This window comes from Taudactylus pleione, unplaced genomic scaffold (genome assembly GCF_031769625.1).
Source record: "Taudactylus pleione unplaced genomic scaffold, aTauple2 ptg000015l, whole genome shotgun sequence".
In the NCBI taxonomy this organism is placed as follows: Eukaryota; Metazoa; Chordata; class Amphibia; order Anura; family Myobatrachidae; genus Taudactylus; species Taudactylus pleione.
The window spans coordinates 16,034,498-16,048,857 of record NW_028284417.1 but is presented as its reverse complement, the minus strand read 5'-3'; the positions used below and the strand labels follow the sequence as shown (position 1 = coordinate 16,048,857).

The 14,360-nt window shown below is 40.5% G+C and overlaps 1 protein-coding gene across 4 annotated transcripts in view; it reads right to left on the bottom strand.

The window, feature by feature from the left end:
• DOP1A (DOP1 leucine zipper like protein A) overlaps nucleotides 1-14,360 on the bottom strand; it is a 122,502-nt gene that overhangs the window by 63,708 nt on the left and 44,434 nt on the right. For all 4 annotated transcript variants that reach the window (XM_088471793.1, XM_088471772.1, XM_088471785.1 and 1 more), the window contains exons 7-10: nucleotides 6,068-6,167; nucleotides 3,603-3,712; nucleotides 1,528-1,636; nucleotides 1,313-1,433 (exon numbers count right to left, since the gene is read on the bottom strand). In XM_088471793.1, the coding sequence (XP_088327919.1) occupies nucleotides 1,313-1,433; nucleotides 1,528-1,636; nucleotides 3,603-3,712; nucleotides 6,068-6,167 (440 nt within the window). The remainder of the gene's footprint in view (nucleotides 1-1,312; nucleotides 1,434-1,527; nucleotides 1,637-3,602; nucleotides 3,713-6,067; nucleotides 6,168-14,360) is intronic.

Genomic DNA, 14,360 nt, shown 5'->3' with positions numbered 1-14,360 from the left:
AAGTCTGTTTTGTAGATAGATGCTGCGATTATTTGCACTGCTGAAGGTCTATAGTTGAACATACACAACGGGCGATTCAAAGTCGTACACATCTCAGCCCCATCTCAATCTGTATATTGGCTATAACTGTATTGTAACTGGGCGTTTGCATGTAGACAAGAAGTCCTGCGCGTGTGAAATCGGAATTACAGACTATCCAGATATGCAGAGATCAATCTGATTTGATTTTACCCCTGCAGAACAAAATGGTTTTCCAGGGACAATTGTTAAACCTAGTAATTGGAATTGCTTCTAACGCTAAGTAAACCCCCATAATATAAACAAAATGACACACAAAGTGGACACAACGAACAAAATATGACACAAAAAATAATGCACTAGGGGACTAGGTGGATAACAATCAGTGCTCAAAGTGGGGCAATATACGGCGGTATGACATCCTGCCACTTAATTTTTGCCGCAGTACAGTATGTACCAGCGCTGGGATAGAGTATGGGATCCCAGCGCTGGAACAGAAGCGGCATTGTGTGTAGATGTGTCCCGCTGAGGACACATCTCAATCGGCGGCAGTGCTGGCCTCACGGAGGAGCCGTGAGCATCGCAGACTAGCTGCCATTCAAAATAAGGGGGTGGATCTTTTAATCTGGCGCCTTCCGCTAGCCAATAGCGGCTTGTGGACCGCCAGCCAATGAGAAGTTGCAAAGTGGCAGCTTCTCATTGGCTCGCGGCCGGCGCTGGATTAAATAGCCGCTCCTTCTTATGACTGAATCACACGTCCCCGCCAGTAAACTGCATCGCGGATCCCTATTCCTTCTCTGACAGCTGGTTCAGGGGTGGGACTGTGGACATCTGCTGTAGGTCCTTGCTGCCCTCCGAGTAGCCTCAGCAATGCTCAGGACAGACAAGCTGCCCATCGAGGAGACCCTGGAGGACAGACCTCAGCTCAGAGGTCTGGCAGGAAGGGGCTGTAGTGTGCGTGGTGGGGGTGGGTGTGGGGGAGGGGAGGGTATAGAAGGGGTGGCTTCAATTTTCCATACTCCACCTCTAAATTCCCACTTCGAGCACTGATAACAATCATACAGAAAATGTTGGTCTATATATCTAGCAAACGACACCCAGAAGCAGAAGACATCCAGTTGAGCAATTCATAAACAGAAGAGGTTTCTAGATATATTGTTGGAGATAACAGTGGTACAGCCCCAAGAAACCCGTTGAGTGGCCATCATACTTTTCCCAGTGTTACAGAAATGATTGTATTCACAGGAAACAATGCTTTAGCAGATCAATATGGATGCTGCCCAGTATCACTTACCTACTCAGCTGTGCAGGGTCCTTACTGAAAGGAGTTTGTGTCTGAAGATCAAGCTCAGCTTTGCACTGTGTGTATAATGTCCTGAACACCTCAATAAGCACATCTTCCAGAATCGCAGGGCCTGGCACCAACACAAATACACAACTGTAAATTAGCAATAGACAAGATTTATTAAGTGCTATGTGATCATATTCTAAACATAAAAGAAGAAATACCAAGCTCAGGTTTGTCCAGCAGACTTATGAGGATACGAAATGGCTTTAGATCTTGCATTAGTGAATTTTCCCTGCTCAGTTCTTTTCCTTGTAAAATTCCCACCATAGCCTGAAATAACAAAAAAGAACAAACAGTTTTGTATATATGAGTATGCAATTAACGAACGTGACAAATTATATTTCAAACATTCTGGGGCTGATTCCAAGTCTCACCCAGAGGGCAGGCACGGAAGCCTGTTCTACTACTTTATGCTAATGCCAGTGTAATGCGTGGGCAAGTGGAAGCCAGTACCGTCCATTCATTTTATTCCTGCAGCAAGTGAACCAGAAAAATAGATTTTCTTTTAGGGATAGAAGATGTCTAATCACTTATATATCAATAAGTATTTTCCAACAGTGTAATGATTTTTCATGTATTTTCCATTTAAAAAGCAGGTGAGACTTTACATAGAACAATCATTTCCATACATACAAGCACATGATACAAGCTGACTGTCCTGGTCAGCTGGCCGTGTTGAACATTCTTCAACACGGCCAGCTGACACGGATGGTAGCTGACATCAGAATATCAGTGGATACAGGCCTCTGCAAACCCTTATATGCTAGAGTCCACCTTTAAAGTACATTTTTGATCTGATGAAGTGGGCTGCGACCCGTGAAACACTTCATATACTTGCAAATATTAAAATGACTGAATGTTCTAAATGCAGTTCAATCTGCTCTTCAAATGAGGAAGTAAATGAAAAATCATCACATGGTTGTAAAATAGTTATTGATATTTAAGTAATAGACTTCTTCTATCACTGAAAGAAAATCCTAAATTTCCAGTTTACTTACGCATATGAGAAACCACATTTTTGTATAGCTGTATCCTAGCATCAAAAATAATGCCAATCAATGCACTGCTGACATATTATTGAGCATTACTGACACTGCCGGCTTATTACTGGACATTACTAGAGTACTTATGACCTATTAAATAAAGATTACTAAGGCTGGAGGCAATTCAAGTTACAGATGGCATACTATTTGGTATTACAACTGTAGATGGCATATTAATGGGCCTTACCTTTACTGCTGAACATATAAGTAGACATGACACCTATTGACTTATTATTGGATGCTGACGTATACTTCTTAGCACTACAGGCATTACGGTTGTAAATACGTCTTAGCATTATTTTGATTGCTAACATATTACTGGGCATCACAACTATTTCTGCAACAGAATCCATAGAACTGAGGCAGTCTGATATTTCACATGTGGCTTAGGCAAGAGCCTCAGTACTGTGACATAGTAGATAATTGGAGACCTATTGCACCACAAATTACATCCTCACACACAAGTACAGATGATTGTTATTATTATATTTTATTTATAGGGCGCCACTAGAGGTCCGCAGCGCCGTACATACAGTAAAGGGTACACAGAACATTACATTACAATACAGTAACCAAAATATAAACAGAACACAAGTAACAATTAGCAACACAATTCTCCAGGCTGTGAGACAGTGGAGAGGAGGACCCTGCTCCTAGGAGCTTACAATCTAGGACTATTAACGACATGTATTGTTCTTGTTCATATTTATCATGCAGAATAAATCTACTTTGCCCTGCCAATTTTAACACAATTGACCTTAAGGCAAAGCTAAAATTTTACATGTAACCATAAAGCATCACATATCATGTATATATTCTGAGAAGTTTAAGGACATAAGCAAAAGCATTCTGAAAAAAAAAATGAATATAAACCGTGTTATTGAGCCCAACACATCTCTTACAGTGGAGCTAAAACCATTAAAGGACAGGTAGACTGATAACCCAGAAAACATGACTTCCGTCCTAAGCCCTCCTCCTCCCTGATACATGAAGGAGTAGGAGCTGGAGGTAAATGCTATGAACTTTTCTGGTATCTCTAAGCAGGTTCCAAAATGAGGATGAAGGGGGTTTCAAAATAAATGCATACATACATATAAATAGAAACAAGTATAAAGTATACATTGTAACTATCCTTTGTTTTACCATAGAAATGATTTTGGGTTTAGAGAATAAGCATATTTAGTGATACACACCTGCACTAGGAGCTCCTTGGAGAAAGTAGTGAAATAGTAAGAGGCATGCTCCTCTGGATTGCTTTGTCTCACGCTCCTTGGTCCTACAATTGCCCCATTGTTGTCAAATCCTTAGAAGAAACACATACATTATGCAAATTTACAGCATCTATCAACTATGACTGCAAGGACACAAGGCACACAGGCACTGATAACTCACCAAATGTGTAGTCCCCATAATGACCGCAAGAAGAGATCACAGCACAGTTTAACAACAGAACGGCTTACTAAGCTTCATATGCAAGAACATCTGTCTACTTATTGTCACATCCACTTACAGCTCTGACACATTCCCAGCTATTCGGATGTGTAAAAACTAGGGATGTGCAGGCTCGGATACTGTAGGTTCGAATTTGCACGTCGAGTTCGGATTTTTCCCTCCAAAAATCGTGTCTTAGAAAGAGGCAAAACGTCATCTTTCATGGACTTTTGTCAAGGAATGATGATGTTTGTCCATGAAAGATGACGTTTTGCCTCTTTCTGAGACCAGATTTTTGGAGGGAAAAATCCAAAATCGGCGTGCAAATTCTAACCTATCCGAGCCTGCACATCCGTACTAAAAACGGAGAGTACAATTGCATTCCTCTATTTACAGTACAGTCATACAGATAAACAGAATTCCATTAAATTGGTGCAATTTAGTGAACAATGATGATTTACCGATCGGAATTGAAAAAAAAAATAAAAATTAACATGAGAATTGCTGTTCTCTTGTGCTGGCCGCATAAATCTAAAAATGTCCCAGCATATGACCCAATGTGTAGTGATGCTGGTCACAAGAAAAGCAGGTTATGTAACAGTGGGGCAGATGTATGAAGCTCTGGGAAGTGATAAAGTGGAGAGTGATAAAAGACCAACCAATCAGCTCCCAACTGTCATTTTTCAAACACGGCCTGTAACATGACAGTTAGGAGCAGAGTGGCTGGTAGTTTATCAGACTGCACTTTATCACTATCCAGAGCTTCATACATCTGCCCCAGTATGTGTTACATTTCCACTTGGCTGAGAAAGTGCTGGTGTACTACCGTTTTTATTTCATGGTGAGAATATCAAAATAAAGTGCATTTCATGAACAAAGCACTAAAATAAAGGGTTGTCCACATGTTTATATTTCTCTTGTGCATAATTTTTTTTTCTTCAAAACAGGCTGTGTGAAAAGCAAAAGTGCAAGTTAATGACACACATCCACACCTGGATAAGCAAACACTAATTTTAATACATATAAAATGTATGCAATAATCTGATGAATCTAGGTGAGCAATGTAAAAAAGTGTTATGAATTACTCAAAAAGGAACGGTCAACATAATGTAAAAAAAATAAATAAAATGAAATAAATGTATATAGTTTATGCCACAAAAGAACAATGTGCTAAGCAAATGCTGCCAAATATATCACACGACAATGCTTGTGTGTTTTACTGTCATAACTAATCCAAATAAATAACACAAGTGAAAAGGATAGCAGAGAGAAAAGTAATTTTATACCTAAAGTGTTATACATTGTAAATGATTATGTAATGCCTAAAACATTTCTTCACTGTAGATAAATTGTGAAAAAATACAACTGTGACCTGTCTACTACATACAAAAATTGTATTGCAAGATAGATGGAGCAAGTTCATCATAACAAGTAATATGCCAAGTTAACTCATTCAAGTTGGACTCAAACTCACTGAGAGCTGTATCCAATTAGATCCGAACATTGATTGGGCGCTAACTGATCCCCGCGATCGGCGAAAAACTTGGATTTTTCGCCGATTATGCCCAATTTTTGCTGATTTATTTTCACCCTATCCTTATATTTCGGTCAAAATAATAGGATAGTTCTCCTGAAAACACATAGGAGCCGTGATAAGCTCCCGGACCTATATGTTTTCGCCTTTTTTTTTTGGTGAAATAAAAAGTCACTTATTGTGGATTATTTTTCGGGACACATAAGGTCCCGAAAAAAAACCTGATAAGTGCCGGCTTCGGGGCTAATTGGATAGCCCCGAGTGAGGTAAATAGCCGTGGTAATTTTACGCGGCTAATTGGATACCCCCCTGAATGTGAGCGGGTGAAGCCAATAAACAATTCTGCATGCTGCCACGTATTGTATCACACTGTTAGGTCTCACACTAAACTTGGTGCACGAGTAGGCAACAAATAAAATAGGAGCTTAATCACCTTGCATACTCAATTGAGGCTCTTAATTGGTTTAATAAGATAATCCTTTAATCAGAGATCACATATAATGACCCATGGCAGCTGTTATATTTTATTAATGCAAGGTAGACTACTCACTAAATTTATATGGCTTACTTCAAGAAAGAATAATTATATAATGCAAAATATATTAACATGGTATCAAACACATTTTATCATTGTCAATATAAGTGGTGATAATATACAGTGCCCCATTCAACTAAATATGATTACAGACTTACCCAGGAGCCATGCATAAAGCCTCCTATTTAAGGACATATCTCTGCGTAAGACAACCCGTAGTGCAGCTGATAGGATACGGACCATGTCAGGACGGGTCGCCTAGTAAAGGAAGGAAGTGGGGGAAATAAACAGTTATCAATACACTCCCTTGAATTGATACATTTACCTTAATGTCATGGATAATTTCAACATAATCACAGCACACTTATACAATGTTAAAAAAAAATAAACTAAAAGATGTACTACCACATTAAAATGTCTGCAGAAGGCGAGAGTAAGCATGTACGACCAATTAGAAGCTGTAATATCCTCCATTTGGTCACACAGCCCAAGTTTTCAGACAATCTAATAACCCTTACACCAGAGCAAAAACCTGTGTTTTTGCTGGGTCTATCCGGGTCGCAGCTCAGTGTAAAAGGGTTCCTGAAAAATAACCCAGGTCAAGTGACCCAGCAATCCAACCCAGGTAGCTACCAGTGTTGGAACCAGGATGGACCTGGGTAATGGTGCAGTGTAAACGGTTCAACCCGGGTTATCTGACCTGGGTCATGCCTAAAATGAGCTGATTGGTGGTTGTGGGGCATTCACCTCCCACTTTTTATGACCTCACAGGTTTAGCAGGGCAGTCCTGAGTTCAGTGTGAACAGGGCTGACCTGGGAGTAACCCAGATCGAAGCTGCAGTGTAAATGGGTCTGACCTGGGTCTGACCAGGGTTGGAAGCATGTCCAAAAACCCAAGTCGGACCTGGGTTTTTGGTGGAAAAGAGGTATTAGTAATGGATGAACCATGAACATGGCTGCATGGAACAGCCCTGGGGTACCAGTCAGCAGGATGAGCCAAATAGATCTAGGTAATATTAGACCTTTGTTTTGAGGACAAAAAATGGGTATAAGTTACTGCTGCAGTGTTGTTTATTTATTTCTTTTTTAACAAAAACACTGATTAATACAACAGCTCGAAGCATCACTTGTACAGCAATGGCAGACATCTTGTATCCAGAAATGCTTTAACCAACCAGTATAAAGTAATTGCTGCAGTTTGGTAATTATGTCTACACTAAGCATTTCTTGCTACAATCTCCTTAAAGAGCACATTAGGATGGGAATATCAATTGCAGTGTGAGAATGAGAAAATGTGTAAATGTCAATTAGTGTAAACAAGGCATGGTGCTTAGTGTGTGTGTGTTGGATCCATTAAACTCAATTCCTGTGTTATTTTTATCCTCTTATGCTGCATACACACGTAAAGATTTTCTGTCCAACCATCCAACTAGTTGATTGGTTGGAATGAAAATCTGGTAATGTATGGGAGTAACTGACGATCAGAAATTTTCTCCTAAATGCCAGAAAACAGATGACAATGGTCGTTAGACAAGTTTGTTAAATGTTTGATCTAAACAATTTGTTCAAACAACAGTTTTTGGCCATTTTCCGGCATTTGGGAGCAAATTGCTGATTGTCATTTGCTTTCATACTTTACCAGATTTTCATTCCAACCAATCAACTAGTTGGATGGTTGGACAGAAAATCTTTACGTGTGTATGCACACGGTATGTACCGTGTGTAATGGTGCATACACACGGTACGACTTTTATGAGCGATTTGAACGATATTGTTCATATCGTTATCGATCACTTCTTTGCAGTCCCCAACCAACGATGCGCGTTCCCGCATGAACGATAACTATATATATGGTATTTCATGCATGCAGGCCAACTTGGACGATTTTGTAAAGATTTGCCTGTAAAAATAGCTTCATTGAAATATCTATCATAGATATCTATCAGTGTGTACAACCAAAATCGTTTGACCTGCACTACAGAAAGTTGAAGGGAAATCTATCAACGATATCTATGGTTGTTCACGTTGTTCAGTGTTGTCAAAGCTGGATAATTGGCTGAGACAAGATCAGTTTAAAATTGAAGCGTGCGCAACGCCATCTTGCGAATGGCAGCTAGACTCCATTTTAGAAACAAGAATCTGCAAGACGCCATTTTGTGACCAGCGTCACTTTAAGTTACAACTCACGAGCTAAGAACAGATGGCAATGTTTTTGATAATCTACCAAGGGCAACTAGGAGAACAGCCTCATGCGAAAAAGTAAATAGAAAAGACAATGCACCAGAAACTGAGTGTTTTACATACAAATTGGGAATCCCTGTTGGCAATTGTAATATAATCCAGGCATTGATCTACACAACTGGATTTGTCTGAATCCTAAACAGGCTTTAGTTTCACACCCAGACAGAATTGCCTAGCTTCACAGCTGGAGGTCACATTTACATTGCAGTCTGAAACTGTGAGTGAAGAATGATATGTGTGTGTGTATGTGTATGTGTATATATATATATATATATATATATATATATTTATTAAACGACAGGCTCAATCCACGGCACTCGACCATCTGGGGTGCCCTTGGTATGTGACCACACCATCTACATAATGACTTTTCGCCTGGAATTGAATATGCCCCATAGTGGTAGTGGTTTGTATGATATTTTTTATATATATAATATATATATATATATATATATATATATATATATATATATATATAAGTCCATCATAGATGGAATCTCATGCATAAACACCTCACATTACGCACAATTGAGCTGCTAACATGATGCCCAGTAGCGAATGCACAATTATTAGCATCATGCGATTGCATCTTTCACCATTTCACATACACACATTATGCTTAAGACCCCGAATGAAAATACCGTTTAGTAGCTAAATGCGCACGCATCTGTCCCCAGTTAACTAGCGTCTTCATATCAAACCCCGTACTCTCACACATTACATATTCACTTACAAGGTTCCATTAGCGTTAAGGTATAAGATTTAAGCTTGTTCAGTCAATATAAACGCTGTGAAATAAAGATATTTGGTAACTAAGGTTTTATACATGCTAAACAAGCCGTGTTTGGTTTCGTACTGATGCATACTCTTTCCACAGTATTCCGGTGATATCGGTGGGGAGATCGCATCATGCATTCTCAAATTATGGAACGCAGAGACTTCAAACAACAAAATGTATTAACTATTAGGATGTTACAGGGGGGGGGGAAGGGAGAGACCCCCAGTTGTTAGAGGCTGGGTGAGTCTATTTGAACCAGCCTGTTAAATGCTCCGTAACAGATGGATCCCCCTTGGGAACCAATAGCATCAGCAACAAACGTCCCTATTGTTTTGCCTATTCCTTGGGGGTATAAATATGTGTGCTCCAACACTGGGTCTTTAGTCTTCTTGCTGAATGCTGACTGAGGGGTTTCTTGCTGATGCCTAACATCTGGTACCGGAAGCGCTGCGTATGTATACTGTACTTGGGTCTGTATAATTCCTTTGTGCCTAAATTGTGTCTGGATCAATTGTGTGTAACTGACTGTACTTTTACTTGAATAATACTTGTGCTTTGGAACCACAGATTCCAGGTCTAAGTCTTGATTTACTGTATGACTGCGTACGCAAATTAGCGTCATCCTTAGAAGGTATAGGCAGGATATTAGAAGGTATAGGCAGGATATTAGAAGGTATATGAAGGTGTGTATAGAGGTTCAATTTTAATATCATGAGATGGGGGCTCATCAAGTGAAGTCACTTACCTACTCACACGGCACATACGGATATCGATGTCTCAGCAAAGGGTGCAGTGGCCACATGCAGGGTTTTCCTGCAACCGCTTTGTGCTGAAAAATCGCTATCCGTTTTCGTGTGAGCAAAGGAAGCTGACTAGAATCCAGGGACAAGAAAGAAAAAAAAGTTTGTTTTCCTTTGTTGATAGAACCTAGCATTTAAAGGGGTGCCGCAGGATTGAGTATGCGGCTGAGTCGCAGTTTTGCGCACAGTAAAGACGCACTTTTGCATACGCAGCTAAAAAGTTGTCATACGGTTGTGTGGTAGTCGCATTATTGTGTATGCGACTGGTCGCACAATAGCGTATACGTACTTCCGGTTGTGCTGCCACGTGTTTGAACAAAGCCGTTGAGGTTTACATTTTTTTAATTATTACCAATATCTGGATTAACGTGTATTTTTCTGCGCAGGAAAAAGTGTGTAACAGTGAGTATTTGTTGGACAGTTAAGGGTATCGTATGATCCTTAAGGGCTAGGTGCAAGGGTTAGTCTAGCCGCTCAGTAAGTAGCTTTAAGTGGCCGACATATAAACTCCCATAGGTGTGGAAGTTGCCTTACTAAATCTTATCCGGGTGTGGAAGTTGCCTTTTTCAAATCTTATCCAGGTGTGTGGGCGTCGCTGACTTAAATCGTCCACAGGTAAGTGAAAGTATCTTGATTGTCTTTCACCAGTTTAAATCTTTATTGAAAAGCGTAGATTCTCAGAATGGGAGCCATGCAAACAGTAGAGATGTTAGACAATGATGTGCTGCTAATGAAAGCTCCGATTGGATCGGCCCGTCGTATTATGCATACTAAGTACGGTACTTATGCAATAAGGTATTGTGATGTATGGTTTAAAATGACGATGAAAAGTGTTAGACCGTTTCCCAGAATAAGTCGTTTTGATAAAAATGTGTTAGATAATGTCCGGGATCACATCAGTCTGATGCGCTCCCGAGAGAAAAAAGGTTACATATTTTGAATGTTTAAAACTGTGGCAGCATGAAGGGGATGCGTGGCTTAAGAATGTGCAAACGACGCAAACTAGCGTTGTGAGCACATTGCCAGAAAATACATCCGCAACGCTGAATTGCAATACGGGCGAGCCGCAAAATGCAACTTGTACCCTCTCTTAAGCAACTATAAAGAAAATGTTCATGATGTGGATGTTGAGCCTATTGTAATGTCTGCCATTTCCCATGCTGTACAAATGATAGATGCTGCATCACCACAATCACGAGTGGTGCCGCCATCTCCATCGGTAACAGCAAGGGAAGTGTTAATGCCCTTTGCACCCGTAGAGGAAGATGTTCATACCATACGCAGCAGCAGCAGACTAAACCCCCAGCCAGGTAACCAGGTCAAAGGCAGCAGCGCTACCGGTCTGCATCCCATTCGGACAATAACTGTTCCAAATGGAAATGCAGATGCGAACGGTATAGTGCCCACGAGGGAAGTAGTAATGCATTGTCCTTGGACAAGAGCAGAACTAAATTCCATCATAAATGATTTCCCCGATCCCAAAAAGGAATTAGCCAAATGTCAAAGATTTTTGAGAAATTTGGGTAGTTCACATGAACCCACTAATAAAGTTTGGCGTGTGGTGTTAAGGGCCTGTCTACCACGCAATACCGACGTGACAAAATTTATCACGGATTGTGTATTGGATGGTGACGTTCCCTTAACAGACCAAGTAAACCAAGATAACATTTCCCGCATTGTAACTCAATTGGGTATATATTTTCCAGTAGTAGTTAACTGGAACAAAATTTTCACCATTAAGCAAAAGGAGAGTGAATCTGCAGAGGATTATTGCGACCGGGCTCTGCAGGCTATCACCCAGTACACTGGGATAGAAGATATTAAAGATAGCACTCACCACAGGGGAATGATAGTCACGGTACTCATGGACGGTCTGAAAGACGACTTAAAGACTCGGGTTCAGACCTCACAACCTGGCTCGAGGGGAGTCACAATAGATACACTCATAGAATCTGCCATAGAGCATGATAAAAATATCACAAAGAAGAGAGAGAGAGACCAGAGTGAAAAACTAATGGCTGTCAGTATCCAAGCTCTGGAGGGAATGACAATAACATCACAGCCAACAGACACACCTGCACCCACACACACACCTGCACCTGAACAGTTACACGTCCTCACCAATCCCACACCACAGCAAACACATCCTTACCCCAAATATCATACACAACCACAGGCCTCATACTACCCACAAACTTCATACCTCCCACCATACCCTTATCCTCCATATCCTTACCCATACCCACCACCTTTCCCTCTTGCTTAACTCCCACAACAATCCTTTCATCCAACCCATTCAAAAACATGTTTTAACTGCAACCAAGCGGGACACATAAGTAAGTACTGCAAAGTAAATAACACCACACATGAACACGGGTTTCCCATGGGTTCATAGGCAACCCCAGTATCTTCTCCCAGGCCTTATATGACTGTTTACAATCTTTTCAACCTGCCGATGGATCTGTTCTAGTGTAGAATGTGGACGATTTATTGTTGTATTTAGGTCATGTTTAAATGATATTAAACTGGTGTGCTTTGTCTCCCACTCACAGGACACAAGGTTGATAAGGATAAACGGCAGCCATGCCAGGCTAAGGTCGCCTACTCGGAATATTATCCAACCCAATGGCCCAGGCATTATTTAGAGCAGTAGCTATTAATAACAAGATTTAATTGCAGGAACCTGTATGCAGATACTATATCCATAGAATTATTAAAAATGATGGGGGGACTTATTTTACAGGTGACGTTTCCAAGAACATGTGTAAGGTGATGGGTAACAACACTAAGATTATCCCAGACTGTCTTTTCCTTTATTTGCACCCCTTGGAGATACTGTTCAAACAGGCAGCCTCATGTGAAAATATGATAATGAGGTTACTGTGCAGGGTCTCACGAAGATGAATGCGAATAACAGAAATTGAAAGTGTTATTAACTAACATATTTAATGCAAGCTGTCATGATGTCAAACCTGGAGAATTTGTTATGATCCAAATTTTTGTTTAGCTCAGATTGTTTGACTGATCGGTGGAAAGGTCCGTATCTGACGATACAACATCCTCAAAGGGTAGCCGAGGAAGTTACGTGGGTCCATTCCACTCACTATAGGGAGGTTAACCAACCGGTGGAGATACAAGGCGGAGACAAGGCCGATAACGTGGAACTGTCGATTGCGAGCTTGTGCCGGAAGGATTAAGAAGGTGACGGAGATATCTGAGCTAAAAAAAAAAATGTGTAGATCAGTGCTTCCAGCAATGGAGTGGTCTGCTGTGGTCATCCTAGTTCTTTTTCTTTCCAGAGTTTTTGTCGTGATGATCTGTTTGGGGATACTCAGTGTCTGTGATGGAGGACCGATTGAGGAAATGGGAGCTGATGGCAGTGCTGATGGAGTGGAGTCAGGAGGAGTGCAATGCCAATCAGGGGAGTGTCTGACCAATTTTAGTATTGTAATTGTTATGTTATTTGGGAAGAATACTTCCAGAAGTTATGACCCTCACACATGTTGAAATGCTTGGTATACATAAAAACACACAATCACCATATCTTCACACGCAATATGAACACAGAGGCAAAAGAAATATGATACCTGGTGACATACATAAAGCCACTCAGTTAATTAGTGAGACAACTGGCTTTCAAGTTTTAGTCGCACTGGATCCCACCAGAATTGCTCGGGGTACATTAAATTTTAGATATATTCAGGAACTTGCTAAATTTATAGATAATATCACCGAGATGTACGATGACACATTCAGGTATACAGGGAGAGAATTGCAAGCGTAGAAGAAAGAACTGGTGCAACACAGGCTAGTGTTGAATTATTTAACTACTGTTACTGGAGGGTATTGCGTAATGTTAGCCACCCAATTTGGAGTAAAATGTTGCACCTATGTCACCAATGATACCAGCAACCCTAAGGAGGAGATAGACCGGAGGATGGATGAAATTCTGCAGCTAAAATGGGAATTTCGTAAGAACCATAATGCTTCAGTGGCTGAAGTAGGGGAAAAGATAGAAGGATGGGTGTCATGGCTGAACCCAGTGAAATGGTTCTCAGGTCTAGGGGAATGGGTCCAGGAAGTGGTCGCCAGCATAGGCAAATTCTTGATCCTTATACTAATTGTCATCATAATAATTGGCATATGTGTCCGGTGTGTTCCTATTGTGTTGAAGTGTGGAAAATGTAGAAATAGAGTAAAACGAAAGAATGAAATTATGATGGTGGCCAGTATGAATACCGAGGTAAATATAGAACCACATTACAACCCTGAGCTAGGAAATACCATCATTTAATGTATTATATTTAGCCATGCATAGAATGTATTATTGAAATGTTATTTTTAAAACACCTCAGATAATGTAAAGTCTAAATTCCCCTTCAAGACTGCTTTTATAAGACTGGTGCATCCCCACACCTTTCACATGATCTTCCAAGATCCGCGGTGTGCGTATAATAATAGTTTTATGTCCCCACTCAGAGACACATTATTGATGGATTAAGAACCACCTTGTGCCATCCCATAATAACCCTAAATAATATGTAAATGTAAGCCTAAATTAAATTCTAATAGCAGATTGTGATAGCATGTTGTTCGCTATGGGGACTGGTATGAAATACCGCCGGCGGTTCG